Source organism: Protomyctophum parallelum, assembly GCF_964188405.1.
Source record: "Protomyctophum parallelum genome assembly, chromosome: 9".
In the NCBI taxonomy this organism is placed as follows: Eukaryota; Metazoa; Chordata; class Actinopteri; order Myctophiformes; family Myctophidae; genus Protomyctophum; species Protomyctophum parallelum.
The window spans coordinates 13,991,956-14,011,868 of record NC_139706.1 but is presented as its reverse complement, the minus strand read 5'-3'; the positions used below and the strand labels follow the sequence as shown (position 1 = coordinate 14,011,868).

The 19,913-nt window shown below is 44.7% G+C and overlaps 1 protein-coding gene across 1 annotated transcript in view; it reads right to left on the bottom strand.

Annotated features, from left to right (window-relative positions):
* mmp28 (matrix metallopeptidase 28) overlaps positions 1–19,913 on the bottom strand; it is a 38,624-nt gene that overhangs the window by 17,727 nt on the left and 984 nt on the right. Inside the window, exons 2-4 of the mRNA XM_083772943.1 lie at positions 15,675–15,751; positions 14,140–14,375; positions 610–831 (exon numbers count right to left, since the gene is read on the bottom strand). Of these exons, the coding sequence (XP_083629069.1) occupies positions 610–831; positions 14,140–14,375; positions 15,675–15,751 (535 nt within the window). The remainder of the gene's footprint in view (positions 1–609; positions 832–14,139; positions 14,376–15,674; positions 15,752–19,913) is intronic.

Here is a 19,913-nt window from a genome sequence, read left to right as displayed (position 1 = left end):
TCATAACCGTATATGAAGAGAAACGGACAGGATTATTTGTGATCAGATTTGACTGAGACACTGCCATCGCGCAACATCCTGCTTTTCACCAGAGAAGAACTTCTTTTTTTTCTTTTTTTTTTCAAAATGAGTTTATAGCACAGGCAGACTCTTCACATGTATACAGTACTAGAGCATGTCTGAAATAAGTGTCAGAGCTAAAATTGACATATGAAATAAATGCTTAAACATGTTGCTAGGTATAGACACCACAGAAGTGAACATTTCAAGTCTGTTTTCTCAACTCGCCGTTTTCTGCAAGACATTACTCTATAAGTCATATCTCCAAAACTGGTGGGTCAAACTGAACAACCAATATGTCATTTTGAAGCTATGATTCCCTGCTTTCATATGAAAAATTCAAAAAAATCCAATGGCAGCCCCTCAGTCAAATTTGGACACATTTGTTATCCATATGGGGGATTACAATGCGAATACAAAGTACATGAACCTGTTGACTGGGGTTCAGAGTAAAAGAGGCCATGTCTTCCCGGCACCCCAGAGCTTCTATTTTGAAGGAATCCCGGCACTGATTGTGTTAAAGGCGTCCCTTCTTCCTTCCTTCCTTACCTGGGCCGTCGAAGGCGTTGCTGGCTCCGTCGTTGTGCTCTCCGTCGTAGAAGGCCAGTCGGATGTCGGAGTGACCGTCCAGGATCTCCTGGAAGAGCAGGCCCGACACGTTGCTCCACAGCTGGAAGGCCGCCCGCACCGCTAGCCTCACCGGCCCCGGGGACAGCAGGCGAGGCCAGTTGACGATCCGGTAGGTCAGGTGACGCTTGTACCACTTTTCACCTGAGACACACAGAGAGAAAGAGATGCTTTAGCTTTAGTTAGTTTTGACCTTTTTTTGGCCTGGCCTATTGTCTCTCGGTTTGGCTTTGAGGACCTAGTCACGATTGGCTGCCCCGAGTCTGAACCCATAGTCTGAAACGTCGCCTAAGACTATGGGAGTGCCTCCTAAACCCTGAAAGTGCGTGCGTGCGTGCGTGCGTGCGTGCGTGGAGTCCTATAGACTGTCATTGACATATCATGTCAATAACAATGGAAAGCAGCTTGTTCAAATGCTCACCCAACTCTATTATGGAAGATGGAAGATGGAACATACACAACATGCAATTGTGCGTGCGTGCGTGCGTGCGTGCGTGCGTGCGTGCATGCGTGCGTGCGTGCGCAACACTATTTCCGTATTCGGACGGACGGACGGACGGACGGACGGACGGATATGGGCTTTCTTGACGCCTCTTGACTGTTCTGTTCATATACAGTACCCATTGGCACCGCTCAAAAAGCGTTACTTTCCAGGACTCCAATTCAAGGAGAGTCGCAGTCGCAGCTCTACTCGAAACTCAGAATATGGAGATAAGACAACAAGGATGTGTTATTGTAGAATAGTGGACTGAGAACAGAACGCTTTGAACTGAGGACAGGACTGTTTCTTTAGACCAATCTATATCAGTGGTTCTTAAACTACTACTTACTATGTCAAGGAGCACCACAATTAATTTGGCAACCGTCCCTCCATCTAAAAAATATGAGTTAAAAGCGTTTGCTCTGAAAGAATATATATTCAAAGATTTGCACCACATTTGCATGATTTTTCAAAAATAGCAGACCTACAAGCTTGTAGATCTGCTATTTTTCAATAGCTAAAGTATAACATGCTTAAAACACCAAAAGGGGTTCCCGCCCCAAAGTGGGTTAAGCAACACGTGCGCTACTATCAGCATGCGTGTTGAGTTTAATGGGTTAGACTCAACACGGATGCTGACAGTATAGCGCACGTGTTGTTTAAAAAACACAGGCGGGCGTGCAGCGAGCCAGCCATCAACAGAACAACCTTTTTGAAGTCGACGTCGACGTCGACGGCTGAGTCACGGCTCTCCAAAATGATAGGATGCCGACCTCGTTAGCTCACAGCTGCGTAAACTCAACCCCACTGTATAGCTACACGTAATCAATTTGCTCCGACACGTCGTTGACTTAAGGGCGTCTAATTACACGTTATCCTCCTCTATAATAACACGCCGTGAAACCGCAAACAGCAAAAAACCAACATTAAAAAAAAAGATAGGTCATGGCAGCAGAAATATGGAAAAGTTGTGACAGTGCAATTCAATCTATACGTTTAAGAAAATGTTTACTTTAAAGATAATAAATTATAGTTCATGAATATACAACATTATTATAAACCTTTTAAAATGTATTATCTCCACCACGTGATACAACCTTCCTTTAAGATAAAAAAAGGGCAGGCACTATGAGCTACGGCTTCAGCCTACACCTTTTCCATCCAAATATTTTCTGTAAAGTTTGTTGTAATAATTAACTATATGTGTATGCTTCAATGACCGAAATAAACGATTCATTCATTCATTCAAAACCCTCAACGTTAGTTTAACTCCTAAAGAGTGCACATGTTTAACCAAACGGACCCCTTAATTTGGGTCCTTTTTTTTGGGTGCTACTGTATTTGTACACTCTTTAGGGAGGGGATGAGACTCTGGGAAGAGCGTAATCTCCCTCATGTGTACGGTGGATTACCCTGGGTGGCGATAATACAGGATGCTAAAGCAAACACACAAACACTCACTCGCACCGTCGTGCACACCGTACACACGCGCGCACACACACATACAGGGCCACACGCGCACGTGCACTGCACATGCACAAACACAGTGCTACACTTTGGGAGACACGTTAGTGAACACAAAAAGAGAGCCGTGCGGCTAAACATCAACAACGTCCAGACAGGCCGGCTGCCTGTCAGGAAACGGTCATCAGATAGGATTTATTATACAGCAGAGTAGACAGCCAAAATGGTTTGTCCTCCATGTTGGAAAGACAAGTCTTCATGACTGTGTCTCTCTGGTTTGTCCTCCATGTTGGAAAGACAAGTCGCTGTCAAAACAGTAGCCATCATCAACACACATAATGCAGAGATCTTGGTAGGTCAGTACACGTTACTGAGACATTCAATGCTCTGATTAAATGTGATAACATCCCATTCAGTGCTTTAAAAGCATTCGAAGCTAATGAATCAATGGTCTGTCTGACTGTCTGCAGCTTAATCGATTGATAGTTCAAAACCAAATGGACCATTATTACAGGTCTGTAACTCTGAGAGTGTAACACGTGTAACGAAATGGACCCTTACATGTCCATAACTCTGAGAGTGTAACACAGGGAACCAAATGGACCCTTATTACAGGTCTGTAACTCTGAGAGTGTAACAAATGGAACCAAATGGACCCTTTATTACAGGTCTGTGACTCTGAGAGTGTAACAAATGGAACCAAATGAACGCTTATTACGGGTCTGTAACTCTGAGAGTGTAAGAAATGGAACCACTCTCAGAGTATACACATGGAAACAAATCTACACAATAAAGTGTAGATTGGAGTCCCAGAGACCAACAAAATAAATCAGCGGATGAGTGTCGGTGTCCAATGTCAAAGACCACGAGCTGATTTTGAGATATAGACTCAATGTCCCAGAATGCTCCTCGGCCCATTAACCCCATCATGAACTCCTAGCACCGTGGTTTTCAAAGTGGGGTCTGGGGACCCCCAGGCGTCCCTGGGGGGGGTTACCAATAAACAAAACTCCAGATTTACATCTTTAAGAGGTTAAACAGCGAGGGAAGATGGACAGATTTATGTGGTTGGTGAGATATAATGTTTTCTCTCCTTCCGTAATTCAACAAGAGGAAAGCATTACAATGACTTATAGTGTGAGAAATAATGATGTTCTGCCTCAGCAAGCACCACCCTGGAGACCCTGCAGGAACCATGTGTGTGTATACCTTAGACTTCGAGTATATATATGAATAGAGACGGCACCCGGAGGAAACCCTGAGGCGAAATAGACATGGTGACCGAATTTGGTATTGCAGCGCTGGGCCAAGGTCATGCTCACGTTCATGATGACACGTGAACGCTGTTTCAGTGCAATGACAGTCAACGGCCAACGCGTTCATGAGTTTAGCCGCAATTAATCCCAGAATGCACTCTGTTCCTACCCGGAAGGAGGAGTGAAATCGCCTCATGCGCTTTTGAGCGACTTAATGCAAGTGGATGGGAGGAGAAATCCGGTGCCGTCTCTATTAATATATACTCTAGGTGTAGTGTGCGTTGCGTGCATTACATGTGTGTGTGTGTGTGTGTGTGTGTGTGTGTGTGTGTGTGTGTGTGTGTGTGTGTTTGTGTGTGTGTGTGTGTGTGTGTGTGTGTGTGCGTGCGTGCGTGCGTACGCACGTGTGCGTGCCGTGTGTGTGAGCAAATTTATAATGCCACAGAAAATGACCTTTTTTAAGTGAAAATATATTTAAGTGCAGTACTTAAGTAAATGTACTTAAGTTACTTTCCGCCAGTGTGCTCACGCACAGAAACCAAACTAGACCTGACAGGAATCATCCTATACTCGCAGAAAGGATTTTGTTCCAAGGTTGTAATCCACCAGTGTCAAAGACCTGACTATACGTACAAAGAATACTTGAACAATATACCTCATAATAGTCATTAAGACAAGTGAATCCATTGACTCCTTCAAAACCGCTCTCAAAGGGCACCTACGGACGGCTGCAATTCGAAACTGGCCCCCCGTCAAATCTGAATCCCCCCTTCTTAACTCCTTCTAATCTATCCTGGCGACAATGGATGTGGGGAGATGCGGCATGACCCAAGGAATCCAGGGAAAGGCCGACTGATGTAATTATTCATTACATTAATTTTAATAATTATTATGAACCTCTCCTGACTGTAGCTCTGACGGTTTCTGAGAGAAACATACCTGATGTGAGTTTTCGCATTTTCCCCATGTAAGTGGATGGCAATATCCAATTCACTAATTCGTTATTAATGTATACTTTGTTAAATGGGGGAAAAGAGCTTCGTTGAGACCTCCATATTATTATGGTCAATGCCTGTGTGAAAAGTGGGAGTGATTGGTGCAGGCAGTGAGGAGCTACGACATTCAGACATTCATTCAGACATTGAGTTATAATAGCAGACTGTATATGAAATATGAGTGACTGTCGTAAACGATACAGAGACACCTCCCTGACAATATCGCAGAGACAGTTTGTTTATTTCTGGACCACAATGCTTATATGTGATGATTCTAACCCCATGTTATTCTCCATAGGGAAATTATGCTTCCGCGAACCCCTTGGAACCAGGGGATGAGCGCGTGACGTCTCAGGAGGGACTTCGGTGCTCTACTGCGTTGCTGTTCAGATCTTTTAGTGTTATATTTTTAATTCCCGTAATTTAACGTCCTATCACTCTATACCGCGTCACACAGAAGCATCAAACGTAGCAGATCTACAAGCTCACGATGCTTTGGACGCTTTTGAACTTGAACTCCTGAAAAGTAACAGTGTAGGTCACCAGGTTTCCACCCAACAGATACCATTTCACAACACTATAGGCTAAACATGCGGAGTGATAGTCTCCCCCCCCCCCCCCCCCTCCCAGACCTCCACCAGAGGGTAAGTAAGGGGTCCCCGAGGATGCGAAGAAGGCAGGAAGTCAGATACTGAAGACATTCCATGACTTCCCTTATGGAAGCAATTAGCATTAAAGCAGTGGTTGGTGCTTTCGTATAGTGTGTGCGTGTGCGTGTGCATGTGTGTGCGTGTCAGGGCCGGATTTAACCATAGGCCGCTAGGTGCAGCTGCACCGGGGCACTTGGCAAGGAGGGGCACCATGGCAAAATAAAATAAAATGTTTTTCAATTTTCTTTTTAGGCCCTCCTATATACTCAGGGGACCCACATTTATTTAGTAAAATAAATGTTAGTTTAACTCTTGAGAGTTACAGACCCAAAAGGGTCCATTTAGTTCCTAACTATCTATCATTTAGCCATGGGGGACCCCCTGGAGCTCCCTCAAGGACCCGCACGCACACGCGCACACACACACACACACACACACACACACACACACACACACACACACACACACACACACCTTATCATGAACATGGGTGATGGAATGCCAGCTTTGTAAATATCAGAAGGAACTGAAGGGTTTCGATCAGATACCTGTTGCTACAGCCAGCAGTACTTTTACTCAAGTACAATTTCTCAAACACTCACTCAAAACACTCCTTGGGCTAAATTCGGCCATACTAGCCACTTGCAAAAAATGTGATGACCTCATCACATTTGTGATGACGGCGATGACCGTTTTTAGGCCAATGAGTGTTTTTCGTGCAAAACTAAAGCTTGCAATGAATTCCGAATCATGAATAACCCGTAGTTTGACACGTCACACGCTACTTAAAGCATAATTAACATTTGAAATGTTTGCCTTATATGGGTTTGTAATGGTAACAATTAAAGTGTCTTTTTGTCCCATTCCTATGATCCAATAATGCTGCTGCTCTGACAAAACTCGGTCTTCACTACTCAGCACAGCTGATGATATGTCTAATGTGATAAATCCGTTCTCAAATCTTCTATTAACGGCTAGGTGTGCTGTCGTGCCCATTTCAGCACGGCTGGATAGCCTATTTCAACCAATTGCTTGGTCAGAAAGAACTACCTTCCACCTTCCGTCTTTCTTTCTCCTTTTTGTGGTACTATAGTACCAGTGGTTGGGAACCTCTGTACAAGACTGCAACAGCGTGACTACTACAGTATGTGACGTGCGTGTGCTCTGGTCTGTCTCTCAGACGGTCTGTCTCCATGCCAAAGCATCCTGGTTAGTTTCTTTTGCTCCGGCTTAGTAACATGCTTAGATCCAGCGGGTCGCCTCTCATCTCGTCAAACGACATTACAACAACACAAGTTAACCAACAGTGCACACAACTATACACCACATCAACGGATATTCTAAACCAAAATTGTAATGGCCCCTGGCCTGAAGGGGGGAACGGGATCCACTATTAGAGAGATCCCTTTTCCTCTGATGTTGGGGGGGGGGGGGGGGGGGGATATGTCTGGGACGGGAACAATGACATGTCAGCAAGCTACAGACAGACAGACAGACAGACAGTAACCTCACGTCACCAGGGCTTTCCACCTCGGAGGAAAAGCCTGCGGTCTGTGTTCCAAAATCGCCGTGTGAACCCGGTCTGGGAGCGTGATGGTAATTTACGTCATGTTGTAGTATAGTCATCAGGCAGGAGAACCCGTCTTGTATCCGCGACCTTATTCTTTCGGTCATGACCCACACTTCATGACCATAGGTGGAGGGTATAGGAAGGAAGATTGCTCGGTATAGACAGAACACTAGACGGACGGACGTCCGTCTGTCTGTCTGTGAGTGTTCGCTTTACAGACGCTGAGCCAGAAGGCAAAAAGTGTTCTGTCTATACCGAGCAATCTTCCTACCTATACCCTCACCTATGACCTATGGTCATGGACGGACGGACGGACGGACGGACGGACGGACGGACGGACGGACGGACGGACGGACGGACGGACGGACGGACGGACGGACGGACGGACGGACGGACGGACGGACGGACGGACGGACAGACAGACAGACAGACAGACAGACAGACAGACAGACAGACAGACAGACAGACAGACAGACAGACAGACAGACAGACAGACAGACAGACAGACAGACAGACAGACAGACAGACAGACAGACAGACCACAGTTTGTTTACCCAGGTAGCAGATGGAACACATCAGGTACTGACACGCGGCAGAAACACATGCATGGTCTACTGTTTGCTACATTCCCAATACGTGAGACTATCTCTGCAGTGACAGCGAGGAATGCAGACACTATACACACTGTCTCTACACGCTGAATGACTCCCACAGAAAGGACTGGAGAGAGAGAGAGAGAGAGAGATAGAGAGAAAGAGAGAGAGAGAGAGAGAGAGAGAGAGAGAGAGAGAGAGAGAGAGAGAGAGAGAGAGAGAGGGAGAGAGAGAGAGAGAGAGAGAGAGAGAGAGAGAGAGAGAGGGAGAGAGAGAGAGAGAGAGAGAGAGAGAGAGAGAGAGAGAGAGAGAGGGAGAGGGAGAGAGAGAGAGAGAGAGAGAGACTTTGACTTTTAACAACTTCTTTATTCTTGAAATAGTTTACATTCTTCCAAATACAATAACAAATTACAATAGGACCTTACCCCTTTTTTTTATCCGATTTTTTGAGCAATTCATTTACAAAAGTGACTCCCTCATCATTTACAGAAAAAAGTGCACCTTCATAGTCTACCAAACATGTCTCCCAAACCTCCAATTCATCAATTTTTTCATACAATTTGTATTAAAACGAGAGAGAGAGAAAGAGAGAGAGAGAGAGAGAGAGAGAGCAAGCAGCAAGTTGAAAAGCGTAAAAAGTCCATGACTTCTTGGGGAGAGAGAGAAAAGAAACACATGCACAGTGCACGTGAGATATTGGATCAGGCCAAACATACTGTGACACAACACATATACAACCACACAGAAAACATCTACAAGCATTTAAAAGACACAAAACAAAGATAAATAAAAACGTGGTCAAGTCTGTCTCTGTGGGTTTATGAGGGGCGCTAGAGCCCCTCCTATATATTCAGCTATTAGTGTAGACTTCGGTCCTACACAAACATAATAAATTCCCATTGACAATGAATGGAGAATTTTACGTCATAGTGTCTGAGCAAATAGGCATAGTGTTTATTTTATGTCATGATGATGTACGATGATACTTTCTTTTAGTAGCCTAACCATTATATTGTATACCATTTAAGTGGTATAAAAGTCAATCATTTATATCAGTATAATATAATTTTGCATCTTTGTGACAGGCCTAAACATTCTCCCCTTCCTCCCCACACACACACAGGACCAGTTTGGAAACCAAATGGACCCTTATACAGGTCCATTTGGTTTCATGTTACACTCTCAAGAGTTAAAGATAATAATAAGGGGTCCATTTGGTCACCAACTCTCCCTCATTTTGGGGGACCACACCTGGAACCTCCTCAAGGACCTCTGGTGGTCAACACACACACACACACACACACACACACACACACACACACACACACACACACACACACAGGTATCGTTGTGCGAAGACAGACGTCAGGTCTATCTGATAAAGTAACAGTTGATGGTCGTGCAAGTATCGAGGCCAGGGTGTCAACTATGCTTACGCATACTGTATAAGAGTGACTCACCAGTCACCTATGTACACTATGTATGCACTCTGGGTCAAGCTGATAATAATTCTGTTTGTATAAGTCTGACCCAACCCTACACACAACCCGCTTGCTCAGATCAGCCAACACAGGGAGCCTGGAGAGGCTTCTGAAGAACCCAGCCGGGACAACCATAGACATGTCGCCATTTCCGGCTCTGGAGCGTATGTGTGCTCAATGGGAGGGCACAACTTTCCAGAGATTCCTTGCGAAGCCCCGCGGAAGCATGAGCGTGTGTCACAGAGCGCATGTTCGGGTCTGTAAGTCCCGGGAAAAAGATGTGCTGTGATTGGCCAGTAATCACTTGAGTGGCAGCGTGACGTGACGTGCCTTCCACACTTCCGGCGTACTTCCTCTCCCAGTGTAAATTCTTCCGCTCCTCCTTCAACACACATGGCTCCAACGAGGCTCCAATGAGGCATCTATTTTTGAGTGGTGCAACCACTCCAAGGAACAGCAATGTCCGTGTTCACCTGTTCACCTATGTGACGACAGTATATGACTATGAGTACCAGTAGGGGCGCTGTTGTGCCATAAACACTGCACTGTTGCCTGCTAATGATAGAGAGAGAGCGAGAGAGAAAGAGAGAGAGAGAGAGAGAGAGAGAGAGAGAGAGAGGGGGGGGGGGGGGGGGTTGCACCACTCAGTTCACACAGGTGTGATTTTTTAAATATCTATGGGGACAACGCTCCACAGTCCCAGACTCTTCTCCCTTCTGGCTCCAGAACTATGGAATGAACTCTCCCATAATTTGCAATGAGAGAACTGCAGCCTCACTCCCAATCTTCCGCCGTAGTCTGAAAACCCCACCTTAGCCTGCAGTAGAACTTGCTCTAGCAACTTCCGACGACCTTACAGGTGTATACAAAGGCTAAAACGTATGTCATTTAAATAGCTTATTTGATAGACATGATAGCATAAGTGTATATACTACAGACATACAAGCTTGTATGTCTGCTATTTTTTGAAAAATGCGGCGCAAATCTTTGAATATATATATTCTTTCAGAGCGAACATTTTTAACTCAAATATATGCTTCTGAGGGGGTACCTGGAACAACATATTTCCGGCCAAATACATATATATTTGAATGAAAATGTTTGAGAATATAGAAACATGAGGTTTTTCAGAAAACTGTCAGGATTTAGAAGACATTTGTAGAATCGTCCTCAGGTCTAAAGCGTCTGCTAAATGAATACATTGTAAATTGTAATATTGTAATAATTCAAAAACAGTAACAGACGTGGAAGGTTAATATAGATAAGCGGTCGAAGATGGATCGGATTTCCTGACACGTCTGTCGTTCCACTGATGATGGCCGTCCCCCGTCCCATGAAAAGAGGAGCGTATATAGTTGACCAAAAGGCCCGAACGGATCAAAACAAAAGCTATCGGCCGCAATCGAGATGTCCCGCTGCAACGTCACCTCGTTGTCGAGAGACTTTTTCCGATCTCCGTTTCAATTAAATCGGGGGGATTTGGCCCAGGGAGGTGTACCTTTGTGCCTAACGACACTTTAACCCATTCTGACCTGAGATCAGATTCTAAAAATGTCTTCTACATCCTGACAGTTTTCCATTCTGACCTGAGATCAGATTCTAAAAATGTCTTCTACATCCTGACAGTTTTCCATTCTGACCTGAGATCAGATTCTAAAAAATGTCTTATATGTCAGTCGCTCTTCGATTTTTCAAAAATAGCAGACCTACAAGCTCGTAGCGCGCCACTCGGTGGCGCGCTATGAGCTTGTAGATCTGCTATTTTTCAATAGCTAAAGCACGACATGATGCTAACACCAAAATGGGTTCCCGCGCAAAATGGGTTAAGGAATCTGTGAGAGATTTAACCACTCCTATAAGTACCCTTAAATACTCTTAACCACCTTAAACGCAGTGGCCTCGCTAATGCTCCGCTCTGCGCGGTCTTTTGTTAAGATATCTCATGGCAGAAAATTGCAGTGATTTGGAAAATTGCCATCCTAATTATTCCTGTAAGAATGCGAGTCTTCGCAGTGTGTCGGTACCAAACAGCAATGCCCCGTAGTCTTTAAAATAATTTGGCATCCGATATTTAACTATAGGATTTCTTGGAAGCACGGGCGTGTACACGCATAGAGAACTATAAGAACTGTTGTTGAAAAGCCCTCTGTAAGGCAAGCAGTGGTGGGAAACGTACTCATTCGTCAATTCCAAGTAAAAGTCTGGAATTCAAAAAGGAATCAAAAGTATTAGGCCTCACTCACACCTTCGCAACAGACTGATGTATGCTTGTTGTATACAAAGGGTGTGATACATCTTGCCCCAATGCATTTCCAATGGGAGTCACATGGTTTGACACAACATTTGTGTTGTATGAGGGGGAGGGGGGCAGTCGAAACACAGCCGAAAGCCCTACAACAGCTTGTAGTCCAAAATGTTGTATCAAACCATGTGACTTCCATTGGAAATGCATCGGGGCGGCCATGACACTTACATCTTGCTTACATCTAGCATGCATCAATGTTGTATGCTAGATCGAAAGGTGTGAGTGAGGCCTTTGGTATAAAAATGTACTTAAAGTACAAAAGTCGAAAGTACTCATTATGCATTATTTCTATGCAGAATGTCCCATTTCACACGTTTTCAAATGCATACAAATCTTTTAAGCTTGTAGATCGGCTATTTTCAAATGGCCCAAAATGTATATAGGGCTGATCAAGTGGCTACTGCATATTTTCTAACAATGATGGAAATCTACAAAGTGACTAACGTTTTCAAATAAAAGTAGCGGAGTAAAAGTACAATATTTGCCTCCGAGATGTGGTGGAGACCGCATGGAAATACTCAAGTAAAGTAGGCCTACAAATAACTCAAAATTGTACCCATTAAGTAAAATGTACTCAGTTACTTTCCGCCACTAGCTCCGGGGCGCTTCTATACAAAAGCCCGTCCGTCCCACAGTCACACACAGTGCTTTAGGGGGAGTTATCCGGGGCCAGCATGCGACAATAGTCTTAATGATATCCCTGGGATCTATTAGGGGCTTAGTTTTATGACAGTGGGACACTCCCAGGTAACTTTACGACCACTTTACTGCCCCCGACGGGAGGTAGCAATAAGCCTCGCCCTTCGTGGTCGCATACTGTATCTCCCATGCAGACTTCTTCTCCCTTCTGGCTACCAAAACTATATGGAATGAACTTCCCATTGCAATCAGAACTGTAGACCTCAGGCCTCATTCACACGTATACCAAACACCAATCAAGCAAATGTTTGGTCGTTTTTTTTTGGGCCATCACAATGCTTTTCCAATGGGAGTAAGAAAGAAAGAAAGTTACTATGTTTACCCAGGGTAACTGGACTAAGCTCAAGAACTTGTTCACAGCCAGGCCCTGCTGAGGCCTGCTCATAGAAACATTTCATGGTAGGGGTTCAATGCCTTGGTCAAGGGCACTTCAACGGTGGTAATTTAAACGTGCCGGTCCGGGGATACGAACTAGCGACCTTCCGATATCAAGACCGCTCCGCAATCCGTTCGGCCACCGCTGCCCCAAACTAAGTCACATGGTTTGACCAAACATTTTAGTTTGATGAGGGGGGAGGGGCAGAACACCACCAGCAATCAGCCATCAAACACAAATGTTTGATCAAACCATGTGAGCATTGTGTGGTGGCCCAAAAAAACAAAACAAAAAACGACCAAACATTTGCTTGATTGGTGTTTGGTATACGTGTGAATGAGGCCTATAACTCCCAAAAACGCAATCTTCTGCCGTGGTCTGAAAACCCACCTCTTCAGAGTATAGACTCCATCGTATGCCCGTATAAAGCGCTTGCCCTATATAGCCTCGACGACGTTGCATTTCCCATGTGTTTGTTCTTGCTTACTGTAAAGTCGCACTGGATTAAGAGCGTCTGATAAATGCCTACATTGTAAAATCGTACACAGCAGCTCCACCCCACTAGGAAACAAGGATACACAGACGAAACACACACACACACACACACACACACACACACACAAGGACACACGCGTGTACACAGCAGCTACACCCACTAGAGCACACAGACATATCCTGACAAATCCTCATAACACACACACAACAGACACTCAACCGCATCCTCCAAATTAATATTTAGCCCAAAACAGAGCATTTCCTTTGCGAGGGACACACAAGGCTCATGCCCGTACTGAGACACAAAGACGAGTGGCTAGTCTGTTGATGTCCGCTGACGACCGCTATGGACCATATGCACATAGCATTAGGTTAATGGCAGGGTGGGAACCAGCAGCAATTTGCAACTGACAGTCCATATATATCAGTATATAAGTGTAGTGGAGTAAAGGTACAATATTTGGATCCGAGATGTGCAGTGGAGCAGAAGTAAAAAGTATTGGGGCAGCGGTGGCCGAACGGTCTGCGGAGCGGTCTTGATATCGGAAGGTCGCTAGTTCGTATCCCCGGACCGGCACGTTAAAATTACCACCACTGAAGTGCCCTTGAGCAAGGCATTGAACCCCTACCATGAAATGTTTCTATGAGCAGGGCCTGGCTGTAAACAAGTTCTTGAGCTTAGTCCAGTTACCCTGGGTAAACATAGTAACTTTGCTTTGCTTTGCTTTGCTTTGGGAAATTGGAAATACTCAAGTAAAGTAGGCCTACAAATACTTCAAAATTGTACTTAAGTACGGTACGTACCATTTAGACCTGAGGTCGATTCTACAAATGTCTTCTGAATCCTGACAGTTTTCTGAAAATCCCTGATTCTGTGTCAGTGCAGGTTCTCAACATGTGAAGAACCCCTAGTATCATATGTATAACCCCCCCCCCCCCCCCCCCCCCCCGCCCCGCGAGTAATGTAACATAATGTAATTCCGGCCAATTCATTCATTGTCAATGGCCGTCAATGTTTGTGTTAGGACAATGTTAGCACAAACCCTCAAAGCTGCCCGTCAAAAAGAAACACACATTCACTCATTACCTTGTGGAGTGTATCGTTTCTTGCGGAGTCGCGGCAGGCCGCTGCCGGCGGCGGCAGTGGCAGCGGGCGGTGGTGTCGCCCCCCTCCTCCTCCCGGTGAAGATGGTGTTGACCCGCCGTGCCCACCCCCGATGGCTGCCCTGGTCCGTCACCCCGCAGCGCGGCTCCGCCATCTGCCTCAGGGTGGCGCTGTCCAGCCTCCCTGTGACGGGCAGGCGGGACAGGAACTGGAACTCCCTACAACGCACACACACACACGCATGCATGCACGCACACACACACACAAAACACACACACACACACACACACAGGAGAGCGGTTGGAATGTCACAATTACACATTAAAGTTGACGACACAAATAATTGCAATTAACGATTTAATTGTGTTGTTTTTTTTGAACAATGGAACATTACAATTATATTTCTGTTTGCCTTTTATGCGTCGTAATCACAAAACGCACAGGGTGCGGATATGACAAAAAAAAACCTTAAATAATAAATATACAAAGAAATCACTGACACATTTAATTATTTTTCATATTTTTTTTTTCTTTCCAAAAAAAGTACAAGATACTGCTGTAAGCTTGTAGATCTGCTATTTCTGCTATATATATTTTTTTCAAATGTTTGAAAACGATTGAAGATCATGCAACAAATAATTGTGATTATCTCAACTATAATTTGCAAATTAGGCGATTATGTAATAATAATTGCGACAGGCCTATACAGTAGTATACACAGTAGGCTTAGTAGTCACATTGTTTCACAATCTAATCTGTCAAACAATTCTAAAGGCCACATAACAGAAGCATGCCGGCCAAGAGGGAGGGCGAGGTTCTTGATGCCGCCGCGGCCAGAGGGCGATGGGAGGAGGTTCTTGGAATTCCTGCTTGGTTCAGGGAGGGTTCAGGAGGTGAGGGTGTGTTTTACTGACTATAGCATGCTGCTGCCTTTCAGCCCCAGAGGCTGCAGGGCCCATATCGGAGCCAACCACAGCCTTTCAGCCCTAAGGCCTCACTCACACCTTTATATAAGACAATGTGTTCTGTGTGTCATTGGCCGACCTCAATGCATTTCCAAATTCCAATGGGAGTCACATGGTTTGATGAGACAACCTTTGATGAGACAACCTTGTTGCATGGCTGTCTTCTTCTGCTTGTTGCATGGCTGTCTTCAACCATGGTTGTGTCATCAAACCATATGTTCTCCCGGTGTCCCCTAGGTATACCCTCACAAAAACATGCAGTAATCGTGGTCCCAAAAACTACCTCCCCCTGGCCAGCCGGGGGCGCCTGATGGAGAGGAAAGGAACTGGTCGGAATAACGTGTTCCTTCCACGCGCTACGTCCAACCAGGGAAACTCTCCCCCCTGTCAGGTGAAAAGTCTGCTAGCCCCCCAGGTTGGCAGAGGAAGTGTAGCGCACCAGGATTACATTAGATAATTGACACTGGGTGAAAGAAAATGGGTTGCAAAATGGTGGGATAAAGAAAAAGAAAGAACTAAAAGTATGAACTCCTGTCGGGGAACAACACTTACTTGACAGCCGACTGCACCTCCACTGCATTGTGGAGCTGGTGGTCTTCATGCAGGTAGCCGTACTTCTCCAGAAAAGCCTGCAATCATTTTAAAACAATTTAATTTAAAATGTAGGCATTTATCAGACGTCCGTCTACAGTGGAATATCTGGACAATGAAACTAAAAGTATACACGATGGAATGCTATGTCTACATAGTATGCCATCTAAATGACATAATTTGAGCCTTTGCGTGTGCCTTTACGGTCGCTGAGTGGATACACTTAAAGGTTAAACAATCACTAATATCTGGATTGCATTTGATTGTATCATTTGATTGTATCATTTGATTGTATCATTTGATTGTATCATGGTTGATTGTATATAATTTGATTGTATCATGGTTGATTGTATATAATTTGATTGTATCATGGTTGATTGTATATAATTTAATTGTATCATGGTTGATTGTATATCATTTGATTGTATCATGGTTGATTGTATATAATTTGATTGTATCATGGCAAATGCACAATTTGAAAGCGCCATACTTTATGAATATACACCTTAAGTTAGTTTCTACACTTTACCCCCAATGGATATTATCTATGCGGGGTTGCCATGGCAATCAATTCACCTATAGCTAAGACACTAGACAGCTAGACACTCCCACTTGGACACTTCCAGCCGGATTGGACACATTAAATACTGGTTCATGTTTGGAACCAGACCTTCAAAATCTCTTCCAACTCCGTCAACAAGGCCTGCCGTATGCACTGGAAAAATATGTGCGTTGCATTTCTCTTTTAAAACAATGTTTTATCAACTATTGGTGGAGAGGTTTGTCTAAACCATGTTATGCTTAGCTGTGATTGACGATAGCAGTTTGGGGAGGGGCTTAGCTATAGGCTGGTGAATTCTACAGGTGAGGGGACTTAGATAAATTAGGTCCACTGGCAGAGCCTGACCAGAGCCTTTTTGTGCTGGTTCTGGACAACCAGCTATCCAACCGACTCGACACCGGGCACTGCGCTCCCTGTGGGGGTGTGGAACGCGTGTGTCAAATTTGAAGTCGGCGGGGCGAACGGTTCCCGACTTACGTGGATTACAGACGTACACGTAGAGATGTGGTGCATTTATTATAAGATGTGTTGTGACATATTTGCATGGTTGGTTTTGCGGTGTAGTCTGCCAAAGGGAGTACTGATTTCAGCGGAGTTAGTGTGGAAGTGTCCTTGAGCAAGACTCTGTCTGAACCCCTAATTGCCTCCAGTGGTCGCCACCGTCGGCGTGTGAATGTGGGAAGTGAGGACAGTGGAGTTGACTGTTTGCCGCTTCACCTCGGCTCCCATTGCTCCAATGCATGAATGAATGGACCATTGCAAAGCACTTTGAGCAAGCACTACAGCACTGTGCATAGAAAAGCGCTATAAAAGTCAATCCATTATTATTATGTTTAACAACATGTACGTGTTTCCTTAAAAATTATAAAAAAAAGCCATGTTTTCTGTTCAGGCCCAAGACAAATCTTTACCTCACAGCCACAAGACTTGACAGGCTCAAACCTCCCTTTGGGGATCCGTTTGTGTCCCATGGCCTGCTGAAGAACATTTACAGAGCAAAAAAATGTTGGTGCTCTGTTAGAACAAATCAGGTCCCTTTAGGCTATCCTGAAATGAAGCTGCATGGCATGCTTTACCTCCCTGACTGCTTTTTAATGGAAAAGAAAAATCATAAAATGGAAAATTGTATACCTATACATTTTCCATTTCAGTCCGTGGGCCATCTGTCAGTGACACGATGTGTCACTGACTCTTGTTACAGAGACGTGTGTGTGTGTGTGTGTGTGTGTGTGTGTGTGTGTGTGTGTGCGCGCGTGCGTGCGTGCGTGCGTGTGTGTGTGTGTGGTTCCGGAGAATCCGGACCACCCAACACACATTAGATAAAGAAGGACCCTTGGGGCTGTTACTCAACAAGCAGGCATGCATCCAGCCGTTGGGTAAATGTTTTGAATTTAAGCCAAGAAACAAACCAAACTGCATACATGACTACAAATGTTGATGCGGCATTTACGCTTTGAGATTACCATGTTGGATTTTTTTTTTATAGTAAGGCTACAATCTCTCGATCCCTCGATCTCCTCTTGGCCTGTTCCAGCTGAGCTGCATGCGTGTTCAGGCAGCTGCAAACAGCAACAATTACAGATGTGGTGCATGGTGAGGATGTGTTGGAAATTAAAAACGCAACCGATGACAGATGTCTATTATATGAGGGGGAATGCAGGGGCTAAGACGTGCTCTTGCCCTCGAGACACACAGAGAAAAGGCAAGCACAAGGCATGCATTTAATGTCAATCCCATGTATAAGGTAACAGTATGTGTCTTAATCGTTGCTTGCTGTGTGTGAAATCTCGCCAGCGTTTGCAAATGAGGTGTAAACCTCAACGCTCCAACTCGAGAATAAACACATTTTGTTGTGTTTTGCCCCTAATTGCAGAAACAAATGTTCTTCGGGTTTCATAGCCTATACGTTTAGGATTGGCCAATAAAAAGCAAGGCGGTGCCCGCAAAACTGCAGTCAAAATTAAACCACTTCAACCCAAACTATACAGTTGTAAAATTCCAAACATGTAGGATACAAGGCAGACTTCTTCAAAAAACTGGGTTGAACTTTAGACAGTTTGTTAAACTGTGCTTTATTATGGGCAATGCCCAGGGCTGGACTGGGACAAAAAACCAGCACGCAGATATAGCAGAAATTCTACCGCCCGCTCCGTCGGAGGCACACACAAACAAACAAACAAACAAGCCCTGATACCACCACTTTTACAGAACAACATAAATGATACAAACCAACAGACAACTACACAACCCTTTGTTGCTCTCACAAGAATGCTGGCAAAAGGATTCAAGACAGAAGAGGGTATTTGTCACACACTTTGCCTGCCTGTCAAAAAAACAATCTTAAAAGAATTTAAAAATCATATCATAATTTGAGTGGCCCCCTACGGTCGCGGCCCACCGGTAATATGACCGGTACGTCCACAGGCAATGCCATACATTTTACTAGCATTTCCCAGAAATATGCCTCTGGGCGGGGGTAGAATTGTTATTCACTATGAATCAGCTGCCGCCAGTCAACTTGCTTGACATACAACTGCTGTCAAAATAGATCTAGCCGCAGAGATGCAGCAGCCCCATGCATCATTTATCATCTAGGGTTGATCAGAAATTATGATTTAGTCAAAGCCGCAGTTTTACTCATCCATTTCCAACTTGCATCGTTCCAAGTAGGCCAGTGCCCAAAGGTCACCGCTCTAGAGGCTCGGCACAGGGCCCGGCCAAAATAGCCTTATTGATCACACCTGGATCTCCATATATGGAGCTGGCCTGTTCTCCATCTGCATAGACTCTACATTTAGGGCATGCCTGATAAAGAACTCCATATATGGGCATAAAAGGGACATAACTGGGTGGGGCATGCAACTTGCATAGTGCTCCGCTCTAATAATAATAATATTAATAATAGTAAATAGTAATAATTAGGGGAACTAACTATTAGGGCATTTGAACACCTATGCCTGCCAGTCACAATGTGGGACAGGGTCTCAATTTGTGATTCCCCTTCAAAGTTCTGGAAATGAGGAACTGTTCCATGCATAGGGGGACATCTGAGTCACCCATATCTATGTAGGCTACCGTAGATATCCAAGCATCATCAAGCTCTTGAGCTTTTAAACAATTGTTTTCAAAAGGCAGCCAACCTGAGTAGATATAGCTAGCCTACTACTACTGTGAGTGGACGACACAAAGCATTACACTTGTTTACAAGAGGGTCCACCTTGTTCATTATTCATCAAAACATTAAGAGTCGTATGAATATACACAACTAGTCAAAACAGGAAATCATCATAGAGGTAAAAAGGGAAAAGAAACAGTGAGGGGGGAAAGGGGTTGGGGTGTGGGTGGGGGGAATTCAGACCTACGGGGGCCAGTTTCGAATAGCAGCCGTGCCCTTGAGAGCAGTTTTGAAGGAGTCAATTAAGGGATTCACATGTCTTAATGACTGTTGGTAGGGCGTTCCACATTTTGGTGGCATAGCAGTGGATTGGAATGAATTTAGACCCTTGTTTGTGCCGAATATGGGTTGCACATGGTTTGTTGAACTCCCTCTGGTGTTGTGAGTGTGGACTTCATTATTAAGGAAGTTTTTAGACAGGTAGGCTACATGGGTATCTTGGTGGTGTAGCGAATCTTGTGGA